Source organism: Corythoichthys intestinalis, chromosome 15, assembly GCF_030265065.1.
Source record: "Corythoichthys intestinalis isolate RoL2023-P3 chromosome 15, ASM3026506v1, whole genome shotgun sequence".
Classification (NCBI taxonomy): domain Eukaryota; kingdom Metazoa; phylum Chordata; class Actinopteri; order Syngnathiformes; family Syngnathidae; genus Corythoichthys; species Corythoichthys intestinalis.
Window position 1 is genome coordinate 50,508,075 of NC_080409.1, and position 24,243 is coordinate 50,532,317.

General features: G+C 38.3%; 1 protein-coding gene across 1 annotated transcript in view; it reads right to left on the reverse strand.

The window, feature by feature from the left end:
- Window positions 1-24,243, reverse strand: part of ltk (leukocyte receptor tyrosine kinase) — a 158,750-nt gene that overhangs the window by 67,479 nt on the left and 67,028 nt on the right. Inside the window, exons 5-14 of the mRNA XM_057859005.1 lie at window positions 23,264-23,400; window positions 19,829-19,972; window positions 16,523-16,672; window positions 14,834-14,934; window positions 14,604-14,764; window positions 8,293-8,387; window positions 6,724-6,795; window positions 6,336-6,510; window positions 3,742-3,892; window positions 1,927-2,049 (exon numbers count right to left, since the gene is read on the reverse strand). Coding sequence (XP_057714988.1) covers window positions 1,927-2,049; window positions 3,742-3,892; window positions 6,336-6,510; window positions 6,724-6,795; window positions 8,293-8,387; window positions 14,604-14,764; window positions 14,834-14,934; window positions 16,523-16,672; window positions 19,829-19,972; window positions 23,264-23,400 — 1,309 coding nt within the window. The remainder of the gene's footprint in view (window positions 1-1,926; window positions 2,050-3,741; window positions 3,893-6,335; window positions 6,511-6,723; window positions 6,796-8,292; window positions 8,388-14,603; window positions 14,765-14,833; window positions 14,935-16,522; window positions 16,673-19,828; window positions 19,973-23,263; window positions 23,401-24,243) is intronic.

A 24,243-nucleotide genomic window follows, 5' to 3' on the forward strand; every position in this document is an offset into this window, starting at 1 on the left:
ATGAACTAATTTTGTAAAAATTTGATAATTATCATGTAAAAAAATACATGACGCAAAAATGACAATTTGTAAAAACGTGATATTTAAAAACGTGATAACTTTGATGTAAAAAAAGTGACGTCAAATGTGATAATACCATGTACAAACGTAGTAATTATGTAAAAACGTTATAACGATCATATAAAATCTGATAGTATCATGTAAAAACGTGATCGTATCATGTAAGAACGAGACAATAGCATGTAAAAACTTGATCGTATCATGTAAGAACGAGACAATATCATGTAAAAACATGATCGTATCATGTAGAAACGTAATAATTATCATGTAAAAATGTGATAATTATGTAAAAACGTCATTACTATTAGGTAAAAATGTGATAATTATAATGTAAAAACATGATAATATGTAAAAACGTAACTCCTGCAAAGACGCAAAGGTATCATTCAAAAATTTGATAATTTTGTAAAAATTTGATCATCATCATGTAAAAAATACATGACGTAAAAATGTGTTATGTAAAAACGTGATGATTTGTAAAATGCGATAAGCATGGAAAAACTTGATATTTAAAAACGTGATAATTATGATGTAAAAACGTGATGTCAAATGTAACACTACCATGTACAAACACAGTAATTATGTAAAAACGTGATAACGATCATGTAAAATCTGATACTACCATGTAAAAACGTGATCATTATGTAAAAACATGATAACACGTAAAAACGCGAAGGTATCATTTAAAAATGTGATAACTTTGTAAAAATTTGTTAATTATCATGTAAAAACATACATGATATGTAAAAATGTGATAACTATCATGTAAAAACTTGATAATCATGTAAAGATGTGATATTTAAAAATGTGATAATTATGATGTAAAAACGTGATATGTACAAACGTGACATTCAGGTAAAACATAATAACTATCATGTAAACTGTGATACTACCATGTAAAAACGTGATAATTATCAATTAAAGACAAGATGACTATCATGTCAACACGTGATAATTATGAGGATAAAACATGATAGTATGTAAAAATGTGACAGCCATCATGTAAAAATCTGACTATCATGTAAAAACGGTATTATTATCATGTTTTTACATGATAATTATCATGTTTACACGTCATAATTATGAAAAAACATGATTCGTCTGATTCGTAAAAATGTTATAAAGTTGTAAAAAAAGTGATAATTATGTAAGCACATGATAATTATGTAATTATGTAATAATGTGACAACTAGAATGTAAAAACATGATAATTATGTAAACACATAAGTATGATGATAAAACATGATAATATGTAAAAACGTGATAACCATCATGTAAAAATGTAACAATATGTAAAAATCTGATAACTATAATGTAAAAACGGTATAATTATCATGTAAAAACATGATAACTATTATGTTTACACTCAATAATTATGATGAAAAACATGATCCTTCTTAAATATGTGGTACTATCATGTAAAAATGTTATAATCATGTAAAAAAAACAACAACAAAAAAAAACGTGATAATTATGTAAGCACGTGATAGCTATAATGTAAAAAATGTGATAATTTTAGAAGCTAAAGAGTGACCCTGTGGTAGCCCGGCAGCGCCTCCCAGTGACATCACTGCCCAGACAGCATTGCGTCATCAACAACAATGGTGACCTACTAGTTAAACTAATTTTACAAATGATATTATTATTAAAAAATTAAGAATGGTTTTAATATCAATTAACTATAACTCATACTAACATTAATCTTTTAAGAATCACGTCTCTCTATCCATGGTAAACTTTAAACTGAATACTCATGTTTCAGTGCAATTGACGGCGTTAGAAGTCAAAGGCAGCCCACGATAATTTCTCCTTGCTTTTTAGTAAGCTTATGTAAATATTCACGGAGATCAGTAATAAATCCGTCACCTTAAAGATGAAGGTAGCGCCACCTCCTCCCCCTCCTCCTCCAGACCACTCAGTCCCCTCCTCCCCCCTGGTGTCAATCACAGATGACTCCCCCAGGCAGATCTTCTCGGTTTGGGAATTTCTCTGCATCCAAAAGGAAGACGTTTATTTCAATCCATATTTTTTTCCCACGTACAGTGAAATGAAAAAGTATCTGAGCCTTTTGTAATTTCTCACATTTCTGCATAAAATCACCATCAAATGTGATCTTTGTCAAAATCACACAGATGTAAAAACAGTGTCTGGTTTAACTAAAACCACCCAAACATTTACAGGTTTTTACATTTGAATGAGGATAGCATGCAAAGAATAACAGAAGGGAGAAAAAATAAGTAAGTGAATTATCACATTTAATATTTTGTGGCCCCCCTTTTGGCAGCAATAACTTCAACCAGACACCTACTGTAGCTGCAGATCAGTCTGGCATATCAATCACGACTAATCTTGGCCCATTCTTCTCTACCAAACTGCTGTTCAGTCAGATTCCTGGTACAGTATGTCTGGTATGAATCACTGTCTTTAGGTCATGCCACAGCATCTCAATGGGGTTCAAGTCTGCTCTTTGACTTGGCCACTACAGAAAGTGCATTTTGTTCTTCTGAAACCATTCTGAAGTTGATTTGCTTCTGTGTTTTGGATCATTGTCTTGTTGCAGCGTGTCTTGTTGTCTTTTTAGCTTCAACTGTCTGACAGACGGCCTCAGGTTTTCCTGCAAAACTTTGGAATCATTCCTCCATTAATTATTGCAAGTTGTCCAGGCCCTGAGGGAGCAAAACAGCCCCAAATCATGATGCTCCCTCCACCATGCTTCAAGGTGGGGATGAGCTGTTGATGTTGGTGAGCTGTTCCATTTTTCTTCCACACATGACATTGTGTGTTACTCCCAAACAATTCAACTTTGGTTTCATCAGTCCACAAAATATTTTGCCAAAACTTCAGTGGAGTGTCCAAATGTCTTTTTACAAACATTAAACGAGCAACAATGTTTTTTTTTATTTAAGACAGTAGTGGCTTCCTCCGTGGAGTCCTCCCATGAACACCATTCTTGGCCATAGTTTTACACATAGTTGACGTGTGTACAGAAATATTGGACTGTGCCAGTGATTTCTGTAAGTCTTTAGCAGACACTCTAGGGTTCTTTTTTTACCTCTTTGAGTATTCTGCGCTGAACTCTTGGTGTCATCTTTGGTGGACGGCCACTCATTGAGAGAGAAACAACAGTGCCAAACTCTCTCCATTTGTAGACAACTTCTCTCACTGTCGATTGATGAGCATCCAGACTTTTAGAGATGGTTTTGTAACCTTTTCCAGATTTATACAAATCAACAATCCGTGATGGCAGGTCTTCAGACAGCTCTTTTGACCTAGGCATGATGCACATCAGACAATGCTTCCCATCAAGACAATTCTTACCAGGTGTGTGTTTTATGGTGGGCAGGGCAGCTTTAAACCACTCATCAGTGATTGGGCACGCACCCGACTTAAAATGTTTGGTAAAAACTAGTTTCAATTGCTCTTTAAGTCTCCTTAGGCAGAGAGTTCACTTACTTATTTTTCCCTCTTCTGTCATTGTTTGCATGCTATCCTCATTGTTAAAATATGAAAACTTATAAATGGTTGGGTGATTTAAGTTAAAGCAGACACTGTTTTTACATCTGTGGGATTTTGACAAATATCAGATCACATTTGATGGTGATTTTATGCAGAAATGTGAGAAATTCCAAAAGGTTCAGATAATTTTTCATACCACTGTATTCAGTCGGTCACCGCACTCACCCCTGGGCACGCGTCTTCCCCTTGATGGCCCACTAAGATGTAAAGCAATTCCCCTTTCTCGAGAGGAAACACAGCCGATATAAAGATCCCGTGGTTGTGGTTGTTGTGGTTTTTGGCTCCTTTTCCTCCTGCGGCACCGTAAGCCGAGATCCTGAATGAGGCAATGATGCAGACTAAATGAGCCCGGTGGAATGTAGTGAAAATGTGATATTTGTTCCTCAACCACAACTTGCTGCTCAAAACGCTCATAACTCTAAGGATCTTTTTGTTAGGGATCACAAATGTTTCATGCGGGTCTGAGTCACCTGGTTTTGAGGCTCTACTATATCGAAGAAATGTAATAAAGAGAAAAAAAAGCTTATAGCCGTACCAGAAAATGCCATTTCTGGGGAAATTGCAATGGTAGTTTTGCTTTGGCAGGTAAACCCCTTGGGATCACTTCCTGTTGATATCAGGTCACTTCCTGTTGATTTGGGGGCATTTTCGGGGTCACTTCCTGTTGATATTAGGTCACTTCCCGCTGATTTGGGGTTATTTTGGAGTCACTTCCTGTTGATATCAGGTCATTTCCTGTTGATTTGGGGACATTTCCTGTTCATATTGGGTCACTTCCAGTTCATCTAGGGGCATTTCGGAGTCACTTCCTGTTGATATCAGGCCACTTCCTATTGATTTGAGGGTATTTCAGGGTCACTTCCAATTGATATCAGGTCACTTCCTGCAGATTTTTGGGTATTTCGGGGTCACATTTTGCTGAAATCGGGTCATTACCTGTTGATTTGGGGGCATTTTAGGGTCACTTCCTGTTGACATCAGGCCACTTCCTGTTGGTTTGTGGGTATTTCGGGGTCACTTCCTGTTGATATTGGGTCATTTCCTGTTGATTTGGGGGAATTTCAGAGTCATTTCCTGTTCATATTAGGTCACTTCCTGTTGATATCAGGTCACTTCCTGTAAATTTGGGAGCAATTCAGGGTCACTTCCTGTTGATATCAGATCACTTCCTATTTATTTTGGGACATTTCGGGGTCACTTCCTGTTCATATTGGGTCACTTCCTTTTGATTTGGGGGCAATTCAGGGTCACTTCCTGTTAATTTGGGGGCATTTCAGGGACACTTCCTGTTCATATTGGGTCACTTCCTTTTGATATTAGGTCACTCCCTGTTGATTTGAAGGAATTTCAGGGTCTTATCTCATTCATATTGGGTCACTTCCTTTTGATTTGGGGGCATTTCTGGGTCACTTCGTGTAGATTTGGGGCGTTCCAGGTTCACTTCCTATATATATCAGGTCCCTTCCTTCCGAGTTGGGGACATTTCAGGGTCACTTCCTGTTGATTTGGGGCGTTCCAGGTTCACTTCCTATATATATCAGGTCCCTTCCTTCCGTGTTGGGGACATTTCAGGGTCACTTCCTGTTGATTTAAGGCCACTTCCTGTTGATACAGGTCACCTCCTGTTTATTTTGGGGCGTTCAAGAGTCACTTTCTGTTGATACTAGGTCATTTTCTATTGATTTTTTGAAGAGCATTTTGAGGTCACTTCCTGTTGATATCTGTTCTCTTCCTGTTGATTTAGGGACATCTCAGGGTCACTTCCTGTTGCTATAAGGCCACTTCCTGTTGATATCGGTTCACTTCCTGTTGACATCAGGTCCCTTCCTGTTGATTTAGGGACATTTGAGGGTTACCTCCTGTTGATACAAGGCCACTTCCTGTTCATATGTGGTCACTTTCTATTTATTTAGGGTCACTCGCTGTTCATATTGGGTCACTTCCTGTTGATTTGGGGCATTTTGGGGTCAATTGCTGTTGATGTAAGGCCACTTCCTTTTGATATCAGGTCACTTCCTATTTATTTCGGGGCATTCATAGGTCACTTCCTGTTCATATTAGGTCACTTTCTGTTGATTTTGGGGCATTTTGAGGTCACTTCCTGTTGATTTAAGGCCACTTCCTCTTGATATCAGGTTCCTGTTGATTTGGGGGCATTTCAGGTTCTCTTCCTGATGATTTGGGGTTTTTTGGGGTCACTTACCGTTGATAATAGGTCACTTCCTGTTGATCTGAAAGCATTTCGGGGTCACCTCCTGTTTTGTGCCATTGTAACGAATGGCAAATAGGGCCATTAGAAATGAACGGGTATGTTTTGGGCGAATTTTGGCTGAACCATACGTTTACAGATTTTGTGTTCTAACGTTTCACTTGTTTTTTTTCTTTTTTTGGATTCATAAAAATATTTACAGTTAAAATTCTCACCATCATAAAACATGTTCTACCTACTTTTTCTCCATTTGTAAAGTGAAATAAGTACTGTAAAACACCTTGCATATTGTGTGGGTTATCATTAGGTAAACATAATCAAGTCTTCCTGGTCACAGGATGTACTCTACTGCCTTTATTAGTACGATTCATTGAGATGACCTGAAATCTGAAACGCTCATGGATCGACATGATAAGACCAACAGAGCTCTCACAATTGCATGTCCACGGCAGGGTCTCATATAACCTTCCACGCATGTCCATGATCTAAGACAACCCACAACCGCTACTGAGCTGATTGGGAATCACTGTATTCTGCACAAGTGACTTACTCGTATCTATTGGTGGCTGGGACCCTCCACATTTGCACCCCTTTCAAGAATCCCTCTTTCCCCACGGTTACGTTGACATTTTTGTTCCTGTAGGTGCTGTCACACTGGGCCTGGGTCGGCCCGTGAGGACCACTGGCGCCGCACGAATTGAAAAACCACGTCATCAGAGACACTTCTGTTGAACAGAAAAGAAAGCTCCTCTGTATGATTTTAAATATTCAAGGCATCGACTGGAAGATGAGCACTAATGCCGAGTAGATTAGCCGTTCCTTTGGAAGCCTCGTGCATAACGAGACACATCAGCTAAACAATCCATTTAAATATAATAAGATTGTGTCATTCATAATGGATTAGAAATGACGCAGCATGACGCGCTTTGGAAGCTTACCTGAAAATGAAGGCTCTGAGTGGGGGATCAAGAAATCCCTCAGGTCGGCCATGGGCGTGATAGAATTGAGATCTGAAATGAGGCGGGTAGGAAAAGGTGTCGTTAAAGGTGAGGAATGACACATTCTGTCTTTTTTTTCCCAAAAGAAAATGGGAACATTAAATTGAATGATTGCCCATGTTGCCACAGAGGGTCAAAATATGAGAGCTTTCCGTGTGAACTAGTGTGGTTTCACAGGAAACTGAAAAGTAGAGAGGGGAGAGTCAGCGGTTGCATGTGGGCGCATTAAAATTACAATCAAATGAAACAGTAGGCACACTACAAAGCCTCCCAAGTGCCAGGGTAGAAAAAAATATTTTTCATTAGGGTTGTTCCGATCATGTTTTTTTGCTCCCAATCCGATCCCGATTGTTTTAGTTTGAGTATCTGCCGATCCCGATATTTCCCAATCCGAATTAAAAATGAATGAAAACTAAATACTATTGAATATGTCATTATTATCATTTTAAAAATGTAAGTGACGGGTAAAAATAGATTATGACCGGATTTTTATGACATTGTCAGTCAAAATGACAGACAACGAAAAAGTCTAGCGCAACCTCTGATATGGAGGCATAGGTATTGGTTAGTACTAAGAAATGCACCGATGCTGCGTAACATTTACATTTAGCTTTCAACTGCCGTTCGCCCTTTCGAAAATGGCCAGCAGTTATAAACACCACTTTGAAAGAAAAAGCTCTAGTCGCCCTTTCGAAGATGGCCACCGATTATGAATGTTGCCGAAGAAAATGAAGGAGGAAGCAGAGAAGAGGAAAAATAGTAAGGTTTTTTTTTTAGCTTAGGAGAATTTATATTCTGGTAGGTGTTGTTGAATGTGCTCATTTAGCAGTTGTATTTCCGATGTATGGGCCTATACTTTAAATGGTGGATAATTGCACATGCTAAACGGTAATACTAACCAGGATTTGAAGTTTTATGAATATTAACATGACCATCTATTAGATAGCTCTGTTCGAACGGGGAAAACTGGTAAAAGTAGGCTAGCAAACTTGTGTCCTTTGCTAGCATAAATGATTAGCACATTATCTTAGCTAGTACTAATGTGGCCTTTTTGCTGACTCTGATACTGACTGTGGTAATACGAATATCGGATACAAAATAGAAAAAACATTTAAAAATAAACAACAATGCAGCATTTTAAGTCAAGTTTAAGAAGTGTTCATTCATTTGTCACCGATACCAAGTATGCGAAAGTTGTTAAGCAGTGTTTGATCAAGCCATGATGGCAATTATTTTACATACAAGTGAGTATGCAGTAATTTAATAATTAAAATATATCTTGTGTATGTTTTCACAAAATGTATCAGTACAGTATTGGCGCCAACCGATACTACATAGTAATGTTGCAGAATCGGTATTAGGAGCTCAAAAATGGTATCAGTGCAACACTATAAATAATATGAGGTTGTCTTAAATAAATGTTTCCTGTGCAAGGGGAGCTTGGTCAAGCAATTCAAATCATTCATGATACAAATTGTGAGATTTGGAATGAATTAATTCTTTTTTCACCTGTATAAAAGCAGTTTGCACTGACGGCAATGTCATCCAAGGCGACGTCAGCGTGGGAGCCTTGGAGCCAAACAGCTGTCATCTTAATACGGAAACTGTAGCAAAACACATTCCATATGTGCAGGATTAGGGTTACATCAACGATCCTTATGTACTACTGCAGCTGAAACTAAGCGCTGTACAAAAATTTAAAAAATAAATAAATAGGGACCATTAAATAAAAACAGTAAAACAAGCGTTTAGATGGTGATAGATGCCCAATTATGTGGTTCTTTTCATCCATCTGCTGTGAATTTGAATTAGTTTGTCACTAGCAGATGTCCAATCCATCTGAAGTGGGAGGGTGGCCGCAAATTTATTGGATGTCTATCATCGTCAATGGCAGCCAATGAGTTAAAAACAAATTAAAGAATCGGTAACACTTTACAATCAGGGTCCCTTAATTAACATTAGTTAATGCATTTTTAGACAATAACTAATGTTTCAGTAACATTACAATGATTAATATAACTGCTTATCTAACATTTATTTATTCATATATTAATTAACATGAGTTAATGCATTAGCTAATGCATTAGTTAATGCATAACCAGACAGTAAGTAATGGTTTGGTAAAATTAAAAAAATATATAGGCCTATATAGGGTTAGGGTTTAAGGTTAGTTAACTTAGCATTTATAATTTCTTAATTAAGGGACTAACTAATTAATTAACTAGTTAGTTAAGGTTAAGTCATACTTATGAGGTACGTTTAGTAGACTTAATCTTAATTAACCATTACTGAATGTTTTTTGGACCCTTATTGTAAAGTGTCGCACACGTATTCCTTAACTAAGAAATTATTAATGCCTAAGTTCCCCCCTCTTAACGTTTATTAACCATTACTGAATACTTTTTGGACCCTTATTGTAAAGTGTAGCATATGTGTCCCTTAACTAAGAAATTATAAATGCTTAAATTACCCCCCCTTAACCTTTATTAAACATTACTGAATGCGTTTTGGACCCTTATTGTAAAGTGCAGCACATGTGTCCCTTAACTAAGAAATTATAAATGCTTAATAAGTTAACAAACCCTAAACCTATATAGGCCTATATTTTTTTTAAATTAACCAAACTATTAGTTACAGTCTGGTTATGCATTAACGAATGCATTAACTAATGCATTAACTCATGTTAGTTAATGTATTAATAAATGTTAGATAAGCAATTATATTAATTATTGTAATGTCACTTAAAAGTAGTTACTGTCTTAAAATGCATTAACTAGTGCATTAACTCACGTTAATTAACATCTTAATAAATGTTCGATAAGGGATTAAATGAATTATTGTCATGTTACTTAAACATGAGTTACTGACTAAAAATGCATTAACTAATGTTAATTAAGGGACCCTTATTGTAAAGTGTTACCAAACAATCAACTCTTTGATGTGTAGGTAGCGAGTGGAGGGAGCCCTGTGCCCTCCTTATGTGTTCCGCTTAATAGGGAAATAGCAGCAAATACAAAAAGAAAAGCGGATGGCTCCAAAATTGAACCTTGTGGAACTCCTTAAGACAACAAGGCTCAAATACAGTACGTACAGTAAGTTCTATCTGACAAGTAGGTTCTGACCAATCCAGAGCACACGCTAGAAGGTATACCCAATATTTTGGTACATAGTATCAATTGTTGCAGTTCAGTCTAGCAGAACAAATACACATATTGTCCTCAGAGTTATTTGCCAGGAGAGAATGATTAATAAAGCTCTTCATAAAGCTGACTCTGTGTTATGCGGCGTTTCAAAACCAAACTGGAAGGCCTCCAGAAAATCATGCGCATGTAGAAATGACTTAGCGTGCATGACCTTTTAGAGTATTAAAAATAAATAATAACTAAAAGGTATTCCTCGATTAAGCCAGTCTCCTAAGTAGGAGATCCAAAACTTTGGGTGTAAAATCAGAAAACATGAATTTAATTCATTCAAAGAGTGACGAGGGAAGTGCAGTTAGTTTGAACCCTTGAAAATTGACCCAAACTGTGGATGTTCGCGGTGAGGATTTCGCTAACCTACCCAGTTATCTTTATTAGAAAAAAAAAAAGCCTGATCCCTCACTTATTTACGGAAGCGTATTGCTGCAACCCAAAAAAAAATACAGCATCATGTTTTAAAAACGTGATATTTACCATGTAAAAACGTGATAATTATCATGTAAAATGTAATGATTACGTAAAAATATGATCGTTATCATGAAAAAACATGATCATATGTAAAATTGTGATACTATCATGTAAAATCGTGATAAATATTGTGTAAAAATATATTATGTAAAAATGTGATGACTCATGTAAAACATGATAAATATGTAAAAACGTGATAATAATCATGTAAAACATAATCATTATCAGGTAAACACGTGATAACCATCATGAAAAAACATGATATAATGTAAAAATGTGATACTATCATGTAAAAATGTGATAATTATGTAAATTGTGGCAATTGTCATGGAAAAACGTGATAACGATTGTGTAAAAATGTAATAAATATGTAAAAACGTAATAACTCATCTAAAACGTAATATTTATCATGTAAAAACATGTAAATTATTATGCAAAACGTGATAAGTATCATGTAAAAATGTGATGTCTCATTTAAAAATGTAACATTTATCATGTAAAAATGTGAAAATTATGTAAAACATGATAATTATGTAAAAACGTGATAATCATGTAAAACGTGATAATTATGAGGTAAAAACATGTGATAATTATCATGAAAAACATGATATGTAAAAATGTGATACTTTCATGTAAAAACGTGATAATTATTTAATCGTGGCAATTGTCATGGAAAAACGTGATAACTATTATGTAAAAATGTAATAAATATGTAAAAACGTAATAACTGATCTAAAACGTAATATTTATCATGTAAAAATGTGTAAATTATCATGTAAAACATGATAAGTATGTAAAAAACGTGATAACAATCATGTAAGAACATGCTACCATCATGTAAAAACGTAATAATTACATGTAAAACCGTCACATTTATGTAAAAATGTGATAACTTGTGTAAAAATGTAATATCTATAATGTAAAAAAGTGATAATTATGTTAAAACGTAATAATTATCAGGCAAACACGTGATATCATGAAAAAACGAACATATGTAAAAACGTGATACTGTCATGTAAAAATGTGATAATTGCCACGATTTACATGTTATTTAAAAACATGATACTATTATGTAACCTGTAAAATTTATTATGTAAAAACTAGGGCTGTCAAAATTATCGTGTTAACGCGCAGTAATTAATTTTTTAAATTAATCACGTTAAAATATTTGACGCAATTAACGCACATGTCCCGCTCAGACAGTATTCTGCCTTTTGGTAAGTATTACAGCAAGGTTTTTTGTGCTGTCTAACAGCGAACTCTTGTGGTCGCTTTGCGACATGGTTTATTGCTTTCTTGCCAGTTCAATATGGCTGCACGATGTCTTGGGCTGACGCCTACGTTGTAATGTTGTGCTTATATGATCCTTGGACAAGATTTGTCCGTAAGTATGGTTGTTGTAAAGAATGTACATATTATGTTAGTAATCGAAATGTTATATTTTTTGTATGAGACGCTTTTTGTTTATGTTTAGTGAACCTGTATAGCGTGCTAAGCTAACGTTGTTGCTAATGCAATGCTTGTGTACTTTTTTTTTTGTAGTTTCACTACAGTCTAAAGAGGACAGTGGTTTGAGGCCATTTTATTAATAAGTCAGATGAAAAAGGAAGAAGTCTGATTATTAAGGCGTCGTTCACTAGCTGTCTAGCTTTGGAAAAAGTAGACGCTTCGGAGTGAGGACAGCATAGACAGATTTAAATGACAGTAGAGTGAAATGCCCACTACAGTCCTTATGTACCCTATGTTGAATGTGTATATCCATCTTGTGTCTTATCTTTCCATTCCAACAAATTATTTTACAGAATATATATATAATTTACAGAAAAATATGGCATATTTTATAGATGGTTTGAATTGCGATTAATTGCGATTAATTACGATTAATTAATTTTTAAGCTGTAATTAACTCGATTAAAAATTTTAATCGTTTGACAGCCCTAGTAAAAACGTGAAAATTATCATGTAAAACATGATAACTATCATGTAAAACATGATAACAATCATGTAAGAACATAATACAATCATTAAAAACGTAAGTCATGTAAAAACGTAACAATTATCATGTAAAAACATGACAATTATGTTAAAACGTGATAATTATCAGGTAAACACTTGATAATTATAGTGAAAACATGATCAGATGTAAAAATGTGATACTATCATGTAAAAACGGGATACTATCAAGTAAATCTGACAATTATGTAAAAACGTGATAACTATAATGTTAAATGTGATCATGATCATGTAGAAACATGATAACCATTAAATGTGAAAGTTATGTAAAAACTGGATAATCATTATGTAAAAAAAAATGATAATTATGCAAAAATGCAATACTGGACTTTTCATTGTTTGTTTGTTTTTTGGATGGCAGCAATACACTTCTGTACTTATTTACCCCTCCCCCTCCTCAAACACCTTCAGGCAATTAAAAGAAGCATGAATGATTATCAGATGTTTGCAATTTACTGTCAGGTTCATTCCCTTTCCTCTGTAGCTTGTTTTTGGTCATATTTTTTTTTTATGATAAAAAAAAAAAAAAAATCTATGTCATGTCTTTCAAGCATTTTAAACATAAAAAGAGGATCAAAAACCATATCAGTAGTTTTGGTCTAATATTTTTCTGCATTTTAAATATTGATTGCAGACAAAGTTCCATCGTGGGATATTTTCTTCAGGGAAATAAACACTAAATATGTAAAAGAAAAATCAAGGTAATGCATTGTCTTCTACTCTTCCCTACAGAAGAGGATCTATGAATGTGCAGCAGGGCATCAAATCTCAAAGGTTCCGTTAAAGCAGAATAAGATGACACAGGGTAGCATCACGTCCGCCTCAAGAAGAGGCTATTATTTCTGCTCAACAAAAATGGAGATGGAAAAGAAATTGCCTGGTCTATTGAAGCTTGATTTCTACTGCGCATTTTAGACAATGCAGCCAGAATTCGGTGAAAAAGAGCATGAAATCAGGGATCAGTAATAACTGCAATCAATGCCTTAGGTTAATAGAAGTGGATTGCCGTGAGAAATCTTTTGGCACACTACTGAAAGTTTCATCTTGATAAGGTCAGACCTTGAAGGGGGTACTTTGTGAAACTAGAGTTATTTATCTCAATATTAGGGGTGTGACAAATAGGCATGTGCTGGTTACCGGTTTCATGGTTTACCGTGGTATGAAAACGTCACTGTTTTAAAACCGCTAAAAATTTCCGTCATACCGTAGTACGGTATTAGCTATTTTTTATGTCCCAAAAAAGCAGTGAAAAAACTGTGGCTTGGAGCGGCAGTGCTCAACCCTCCACCTAAGGTTGGTGCACTGTCCTGTGTCTGTCTGTGACACTACTGGGTCACTGTGCTGTAGAGTAGGCACTATGGCTGAAGGTGTTGAAACTACACCTGAGCTTTTTTCCACAGTGTCTTTAAACTACATAAGGTAGTGATTGAAATACACCACAAGGTGTCAATGGCGAGTTTTACATTACTTAGAAATCAAGCCAATGAGTGTGTTTTGTCCCTCGACTGACGCTGTAGTTCCCTGTTTACTGGTCCATCCACGGTCATTTGAGTGCTGGCTTCACAACGTACGAGACCTCTGATAGTTTGTATATTGTGACTAAATATTGCCATCCAGTGTATTTGTTGAGCTAGATGAAATGTTTGAATAGAGTTTGACCAAAGTCTGAGTAAGTTTTATCTGTATTTTGCATAGCTATTTTGATTGGGAATGCCAGTTCTCTTTGCATTGAGCCCTTTTCTTTTTGTGAACATTATTGTTTTTGAGGAATAGGAATATAATTTTTTGTGAACTTTCACTAAATGATACTTATGTTGGTTCTGAAGGAGTTGCCGAAGCTTATGCCAATAAATGGCGCGGTCCAATGAACGCCTGTGTCCACTCGCCTTTCTCTGCCTCTTAGCTCTCAATGTGCAAAAAAACGGCGTCATTGTAATCTGTTTGAGGCAATGCATGAGCGGGTCATTCCGCACATGCGTAAAATGCGTCAAATATTTTAACGTGATTAATTTTAAAAATCAATTACCGTCCGTTAACGCGAGAAATTGGACAGCACTACAGCAAATATGAGTAGAAAAGCAGAAGTCCTAAAATTGAACCCTGTGGAACTCCTTAAGATAACAAAGCGTAAATAAGTACCCATGATGAAGGTCTGTCAGCTCCAGGGCAACGTCCTCCCAGTCATCTTGCCACTGATCGTGTTCTTCCCAGACCAGTAGTGCTGAGGAAGTCCCATTTTCTTCTATAGCCACTGACAAAGAGCCATTGAAGGAGCCAAAGAGGTAAAAAGAAAAATGCATCTGCACAAACAAAATGTCATTTCAAATGAGGAGTTGGCATATAAGGCAGTAAAAGTCTGAATAACATACCTGGCAAGTTCTGTTGGCGACAGGAGGAGGGAAAAAGGGACTCTTGACAGATGCCTCTTTCACAGTATGTTTCTCTCTGATCTCCAGAAACAAGAAGTGCCCTGTGGGACAGACAATATAACATGACAACTTATATGTTTTAAACGTACGCTGTTAAATTCAGAGAATTGATGGTGACTAAAGATGTCCCGATCGATCGGCATCCCGATCAACCGGGTCCGATCACGTCATTTTCAAAGTATCGGAATCGGCAAAAAAATATCAAAGAGGTCTAACTTCTTCTAACGAGGTCTAATGAGGCTCCACTCGTTACCTTTATTAATGGCACCTGTTTTAACTCATTATCGATATAAAAGACACCTGTCCAAAACCCTCAGTCAGTCACCCTCCAAACTCCACTATGGCCGAGATCAAAGAGCTGTCGAAAGACACCAGAGAAAAAAATTGTAGACCTGCACCAGGCTGGGAAGACTGAATCTGCAATAGGTAAAATGCTTGGTGTAAAGAAATCAACTGTGGGAGCAATTATTAGAAAATGGAAGACATACAAGACCACTGATAATCTCCCTCGATCTGGGGCTCCATGAAAGATCTCACCGAGTGGCGTCAAAATGATAACAAGAACGGTGAGCAAAAATCCCAAAACCACACGGGGGTCCTAGTGAATGACCTACAGAGAGCTGGGACCACAGTAAGAAAGGCTACTATCAGTAACACAATGCGCCGCATGGGACTCAAATCCTGCATTGCCAGACGTGTCCCCCTGCAGAAGAAAGTACACGTCCAGGCGCGTCTGCAGTTCGCTAGAGAGCATGTGGATGATCCAGAACTGGAGACTGGGACTGGGAGAATGTGTTATGGTCAGATGAAACCAAAATAGAACTTTTTGGTAGAAACACAGGTTCTTGTGTTTGGAGGAGAAAGAATACTGAATTGCATCCAAAGAACACCATACCCACTGTGAAGCACAGGGGTGGAAACATCATGCTTTGGGGCTATTTTTCTGCAAAGGGACCAGGTCGACTGATCTGTGTAAAGGAAAGAATGAATGCGGCCGTATATCGAGAGATTTTGAGTGAAAATCTCCTTCCATCAGCCAGGGCATTGAAGATGAGACATGGCTGGGTCTTTCAGCATGACATTGATCCCAAACACACACCCAGGGCAACAAAGGAATGGCTTCGTGAGAAGCATTTTAAGGTCCTGCAGTGGCCTAGCCAGTCTCCAGATCTCAACTCAGAGTTGAAAGTCCATGTTGCCCAATGACAACCCCAAAACATCACTGCTCTGGAGGAGATCAGCATGGAGGAATGGGCCAAAATATGAGCAACAGTGTTTGAAAAGCTTGTGAAGAGTTACAGAAAACGTTTGGCCTCCGTTATTGCCAACAAAGGGTATATAACAAAGTATTGAGATGAACTTTTGGTATTGACCAAATACTTATTTTCAAACATGATTTGCAAATCAATTCTTTAAAAATCAAACAATGTGATTTTCTGTTTTTTCCCCACATTCTGTCTCTAATGGTTGAGAATGACCCATGTTGACAATTACAGGCCTCTCTAATATTTTCAAGTGGGAGAACTTGCACAATTAGTGGTTGACTAAATACTTATTTGCCCCACTGTATATACAATCAAATGAGTGGTTGATTCTGGCCCTTGGGTGCCTCTTACACATAGGGCTTACCCGGCGTACTCCCGAGGGCAATTCCACGCATGTCTTCTCTTAGCAGCAGCTCGTCACCGGCCACCCTCCTCCAAGTCGACCTCCGGTTAGACACGGACCAACCGCAAGCGTCCTGCTCAAATGTGCAGTGTGAGCCAAATGGCATTGAACCTGAGAAAGAGAGCAGATTGTTGTCAGAGCTTGTTTCAACAAGAGACCGCAGCTGCTACCAAAGAATCCTTGTTTCCCAGTAGAGGGTGATGAGTTTGTTGCAAATTTAGAATTGGGATGCGAGCAATGCTTCGGGGATGCCGTGTTATTGCAGCGCGCATTGCCTTTGTCTTCATCCGTTTTATTGCTATGTTTATACAGCTCCACCACGGAATTACTATTATCAAGTTGTGATTGTATGTGTTCACTTTCAGCTTTCACTCAAGAGGTCAGGCGCTCATTGACTACTTTGAAGGATTACAAATTGGTGTTCTATTTCATTTATCTGCTCTGCATATAAAAATGGTGTCATTCCCAGATTGCAAAATGCTGTACAGCAGAGGTGTCAAAATCAATTTGGTTCACGGGCCACATTATGGCAATTAGTTCACAGCCAGTCCAAGTATAAGTGAATTATAAATATACAGTGTTGTTAATAACGGCGTTAGAAAATAACTGCGTTACTAACGGCGTTATTTTTTTTCAGTAGTGAATATTCTAATTAATTACTTTTCTCATCTTGGCAACGCCGTTACCGTTACTGAGGATGGAAAGGCATGCGTTACTATGCGTTGCTATATTGGTTGAATGACGCGATAAACGTCTGAGGGGGACGGACTCACCAAGGCCACAGAGCAGAGCAGGAGTGGGAGTGGGGAACCAAAAAAGTTGACCAAACGCGATGCTAGGTGGCTCCGATAATACCTGACTGTAGCCGATAGCCTACAAACTACGCCCACATGATATGGTAGATATGGTAGACATGGTAGATATCACATATATGGCGGAAAACACAGACAAGACTGAAAAAGCAGTTTCTGCTCTTATATTATTTTAAGCCAAAACAACTGTTGTTTGATAGAACAATATGTCTATATGCTGCCATAGCAGATTCATGGTGCATGAAGCAACCCCAACTATTTTTAATTTGTCCGTTTTACCCTGAAAACCCCTGTTTACAGATGTCGCGCAACCGCTTTTGTTTCAACCTAGCCATAAAAAAAAAGGTAAGTAATTATATTTATTATTCAAAATGTCTGTCATTTTTAGCTTAGACTCATTAATTGATGTCTAATATTTAGTTTAAAAAAAGAAAACGACTTTAAAAAATTATTCACTCGCATATTTTAAACTTTTAAACAAATGACATCACAATGAAAAATTTGGCGTCTGCAAAAAAGTCACGGATAGCTACCTCATAACTATCGCTTAATTGTATTTTTTTTTTGTTACTGTCGCATTTTCCCCCATATGTTAGGTAATAAATAATCGATCCAAACAAAGAAAAATTGAAAAATAACATTTAAAAGGGTAACTATATGAAAAAGAAAATCTCAACCAATCCTTGATGTCTGCGATTTCTGCATCGTGACCCTTGTTATATTACCATGTTTCACCCATAAAATCCCCAAATAATCCAGCTGTGGCCATTCACAGCTGTGTGTTGACACTCAGTGATACATGCGACATGGAGTTTTTGGATGGAAACAAGGTAAGTACACGGTAATATCTCGTTAAAGCCATGGCGTCTGTAATTCTGCTCTCGCGTGCGCTCACCTCCAGGTAGGGTTTTTCTGTTTAAAAAAACATTAAAAACCTGACACAGAAGGAGCATCCCAAGACAACACCTAAGCACGCCTTCTGCCCAGTCCACTCCACCTCAGCTTTCAAAACGACTGAACATTTAGATAATAACTGTCGCTTCTCGGGGATATTCCGGTGTATCCATTGTTTTGCGGACCTTGGATTTAACATTGCCTCTCTGTCGTCTGTTTTTGCCTTGTTTTTTACCAATGTCAACGAATAAATTGTCAACCTGTTTTCGGTGAGGCTTCTTTAAACCGTTCAGAATGGAGTCAGTACAAAGGGTTAACACCGGACTGAATGCGCGGGATTTTGGCCCCTCCCAGCCGATTTGCTGGTCGACTTGTTCTGCTGTTGCTGTTCCGGCGTCTTGGCCGGACTTAGCTAGCAAGCAAAGCTAGTATGACGACTGGCATGATTTTGTCCCAATCTGCCGCTAGTCAGATTGTTTTGTTACAGAGCTGTGGAATGAGTTCCCAACGTCGTAGCTGCATCCAATTCCAGCTCATCAGCAGTGTCTTTAAACCGATCCTAGGCAGCTTGCAGAGATATTGACTTGCTGCCATTTGACAGTTTGTATTCTTGACCCCTTTATTGAGTGTTGCATCTTTGCCTTGTTTTTTTCATTCGTCTGCCACCCTGGTCTTTGGAATCCTCTACCATGTGCAGGTATTTGAGTGCATTATTTGTTTTCGCCTTGTTTTGGCTCCCATTTCGCAATTGTGTGTTTTTTGTTTGTGTTCGATAAACCCTTGTACGCAATCCCTCTGCTATTGCTGTCTGTTTTGTGGTCAAGTCTCGCTTCCACATTCGCTGATTGTTTATAGCTTTTCATCGGAGGACTTGAGTTACTGATTGCAGCCAATAGATCAATAAACAATGCAGATATTATTGATGTAGAAAAATACACTGCTGTGTTTCACTGTATACCCTAATCATACGTAAAGCACACAATGGCTCTGGATGCTAACTTGTTCTATAATAATGTTGGAATAAATTGGGTGACACTATAGTTTACCGTGAAGATCTGCAAACATTTTTTTTTTACTTCATTCACCTGCTCTGTCACTACAGCATGAGAGTGCTGTCATTGGCTAACTTGACACACGAACACTACCAGTTTTGTGCTACTCTTGTTTGATCCTGTCTTTCCTGTTCATTTTGCTTTTGCTGCTCGTTTTGTGAAATATCGACAGGGCTGTCCTACTCAATAATGTTCCGCTCGTGTTCAGATTGGAATGGCAGAACGGATGACATGTTTATGTAGTTAAAGAGTGAAACTTTGAAAGTCCAGCAGTGTGAATCTTGAGAGTACTTTTAGACCTGATATATATATATATATATATATATATATATATATATATATATATATATATATATATATATATATATATATATATAATACAGAGAGTCTTCTAGGGTATTTGAAGTCCCTTAGCTGTCTGATCTGCTGTTCCTGATCAAAGATCCAACTATTTAAACACACATCGCCCACAGGTCATGTAAATGCATTCCTGCCTAATAAATCCTCACCGCAGATGAAGCCCTCGTCCTCTCCTAAAGGGCAGTCCGTGTGGAAATCGCACACATGTTTTTGGGGGATGCAGTATTCAGAGTGTTCGCAGTAGAAGTTATCACCACAGTCCACGTCCGGTAGGATGACCTCGTCCTCTTCGCCTTAGCAAGAACACAAAACAGATAATGCATCGACTTTACGAGCTTTTAATTTACGGAGCCCCTAAAAAGACATTGACAGAAATAAAATAAATTTAAGCCATTTGGTGCACACCAGATTGTACGTGGTGTGCACCAGGAAAGTATCAGGTGCGCAGTTTCATAGTGCTGAAAATGATAATACAGCAATTAGTCGAGCTTTACTTCAATTGGACTTAACTATTGACTATCAACTACTACCTGGTCCACACATGAAACAATCTGGTGCGCACCATATAGTATGTGGTGCACCCTAGAAACTATATGTTGCACACGAGAAACAATCTGGTGCACATCAGATAGTATGAGGTGCGCACTACAAACTATATGGTGCGCACGAGAAACAATGTGGTGCGCACTACAAACTATATGGTGCGCACAAGAAACAATGTGGTGCGTACGACAAACAATCTGGGGTACACCAGACAGTATGTAGTGTGCCCTAGAAAATATCTGCTGCGCACAAGAAACAATCTGGTGCACACCAGATAGTATGTGGTACGCACAAGAAACTATATGGTGCGCACGAGAAACAATCTGGTGTTAAATAGTGGGGACGTGAAACAATCTGGTGTGCACCAGAAAGTATGTGATGCGCACTACAAACTGCATGGTGCGCACGAGAAACAATGTGGTGCGCACTACAAACTATATGGTGCGCACAAGAAACAATGTGGTGCGTACGACAAACAATCTGGGGTACACCAGACAGTATGTAGTGTGCCCTAGAAAATATCTGTTGCGCACAAGAAACAATCTGGTGCACACCAGATAGTATGTGGTACGCACAAGAAACTATATGGTGCGCACGAGAAACAGTGGTACGTACGACAAACAATCTGGTGAACACCAGACAGTATGTGGTGTGCCCTAGAAAATATCTGTTGCGCACAAGAAACAATGTGGTGCACACCAGATAGTATGTGGTACGCACAAGAAACAAGCTGGTGCGCACCAGATAGTATTTGGTACGCACAAGAAACTATATGTTGCGCACGAGAAACAGTCTGATGTTAAATACTGCGCACGTGAAACAATCTGGTGTGCACCAGATAGTATGTTTTGCGCACTACAAAATACATGGTGCGCACGAGAAACAATCTGGTGTCAAATAGTACGCACAAGAAACAATCTGGTGCGCACCAGATAGTATGTGGTACACACAAGAAACGATATGGTATGCACGAGAAACAATCTGGTGCACACTAGAAACTAAATTGTATGCACGTGAAACAATCTGGTGTGCACCAGATAGTATGTGGTACGCACTAGAAACTATATAGTGCACATTAGAAACAATCTGGTGCGCACTAGAAACTATATGGTGCGCATGAGAAACAATCTGGTGCGCACAAGAAACAATCTGGTGCACACCAGATAGTATATGGTGTGCACTAGAAACTACCTGGTGCGCACGAGAAACAATCTGGTGTGCATCAGATAGTATGTGGTGCGCATTAGAAACTATATGGTGCGCACCAGATAGTATGTGATACACACAAGAAACTATATGATATGCATGAGAAACCATTTAAATAGTGCGCATGAGAAACAATCTGGTGTGCACCAGATAGTATGTGGTACGCACTAGAAACTATATGGTGCACACGAGTAACAATGTGGTTTGCACAAGAAACAATCTGGTGTGCACTAGAAGCTATATGGTGCGCACAAGTAACAATGTGGTGTCCACAAAAAAACAATCTGGTGTGCACTAGAAACTATATGGTGCCCCCGTAAAACAATCTGGTGCGCACCAGAGAGTATGTGGTGTGCAGTCGAAACTATCTCTTGCGCACAAGAAACAATCTGGTACACACCAGATAGTATGTGGTGTGCACTAGAAACTACCTGGTGCGCACGAGAAACAATCTGGTGCGCATCAGATAGTATGTGGTGCGCACTAGAAACTATATGGTGCGCACCAGATAGTATGTGATACACACAAGAAACTATATAATATGCACGAGAAACAATTTAAATAGTGCGCATGAGAAACAATCTGGTGTGCACCAGATAGTATGTGGTACGCACTAGAAACTATGTAGTGCACATGAGAAAAAATCTGATGCGCACTAGAAACTATATGGTGCGCATGTGAATTAACCTGGTGCTCACAAGAAACAATCTGGTGCACACCAGATAGTATGTGGTATGCACTAGAAACTACCTGGTGCGCACGAGAAACAATCTGGTGCGCATCAGATAGTATGTGGTGCGCACTAGAAACGATATGGTGCACACGAGTAACAATGTGGTTTGCACAAGAAACAATCTGGTGTGCACTAGAAGCTATATGGTGCGCACAAGTAACAATGTGGTGTACACAAAAAAAACAATCTGGTGTGCACTAGAAACTATATGGTGCCCACGTAAAACAATCTGGTGCGCACCAGAGAGTATGTGGTGTGCAGTCGAAACTATCTCTTGCGCACAAGAAACAATCTGGTACACACCAGATAGTATGTGGTGTGCACTGAAAACTACTTGGTGTGCATGAGACACAATCTGGTGCGCACCAGATAGTATGTCGTACGCACAAGAAACAATCGGGTGCGCACCAGATAGTATGTGGTACGCACTAAAAACTATATAGTGTGCATGAGAAACAATCTGGTGCGCACGTGAAACAATCTGGTGTGCACCAGATAGTATGTGGTGTGCACTAGAAACTGCCTGGTGCGCACTAGAAAATATAAGGTGCGCACGTGAAACAATCTGGTGTACACCAGACAGTATGTGGTGTGCCCTAGAAACCATCTGTTGTGCACGAGAAACAATCTGGTGCACACCAAATAGTATGTGGTACGCACTAAAAACTATATAGTGTGCACGAGATACAATCTGGTGTGCACGTGAAACAATCTGGTGTGCACCAGATAGAATGTGGTGTGCACTAGAAACTGCCTGGTGCGCACTAGAAACAATCTGGTGCGCATCAGATATTATGTGGGCCGCACCAGAAACTAGCTGGTGTGCACGAGAAAACTATTTGTAGTATGTGGTGACAATGTGCAGGTAATGCAGTAATTGCTTAATAGTTGAGTCCAATTGAAGTAAAGCTCAACTAAATCCTGAATTATCATTTTCAGCACTCTGAAACTGTGCACCCGATACTTTCCTGGTGCGCAACAAATGGTTTAAATTAATTTTGCTTCTGTCGATATCCCTTCAGGAGCTCCATATGCATCCATGTTTGAGGATAACTAAATTATTCTGAAACAACAACTCAATAAATGGAGTCTATGAACTTACCCAATTCGCAGTTTTTGAAGCGCAGTGAGTCGAGAGCCACAATGGAACCTTCCTGAACACATCCGGTGTAGCGCAGAGTCACGTGGAAGGGTTCGTCCACTTGGCCTATTTCATTTGTGACGACTTCCCATTCTGAACTGCAAAATTAATTCAGTTTAAAAGTTTTTAAAAAGCCCTTCAGGTAAAAAAAAAAAAAACAAAGACTAAAGCAGCCAGTCTACATTTTGTTTCCTCAGTGGTTTGGAGAGTGTAAGCACACACCTGATCTACTTCACAATCTCATTTGCTTTCATTGACGTCCAATCCATTTTATCAGCGTAGGTTGGCACTGATCATTCACCGAATGTACTGTAATAATGTTTTTGCAGCTGGATGGGTACATAATCACACTTAAGCGTGAATTGGCGTCCATTAGCGCATACACAGAGCCTACCATCACGTAACCGTATTGTCCATCAATTTTCTTCTGTCCAAAGCGATTAAATCAATTTATTTACAGAGTCCACATCGGCAGAACGAGAATGCTTTTATCTGAGCTAGAGATGACCGCAGCGCAGCATTAAATCAATAGCAAATACCTGCTCATATATCAAACAATACTCCTGACTTTTTCTGTTCCACAAAGCCTCACATTGCTCCTCGTGCACTCAAGAACCATGTAAGGAGAAACCATTCCTCTCTGTAGTCTTGTATGGCATGAAAGACTGCCTGGCTTTCCAATGCATTCAATCCATACTTGTTCTATCTTTGCAAGTTGTATATTAAAAGTGTAAACACTAATTTAAGAGAATTTTACTACACTAAACAGCCACACCAGTATTATGACCACCTGCAATGTTTAATAGCTTGTAGCTTATGTTCTAAACAATACTAAGCCTGCATTCAGGCTGCAGGCCGGGGCCGGATGTATGGGGGGCCAGGGTGGGCACCGCCCACCCAGACGTGAGTCGTGCCCACCCAATCAAAATGTCGGGAATATC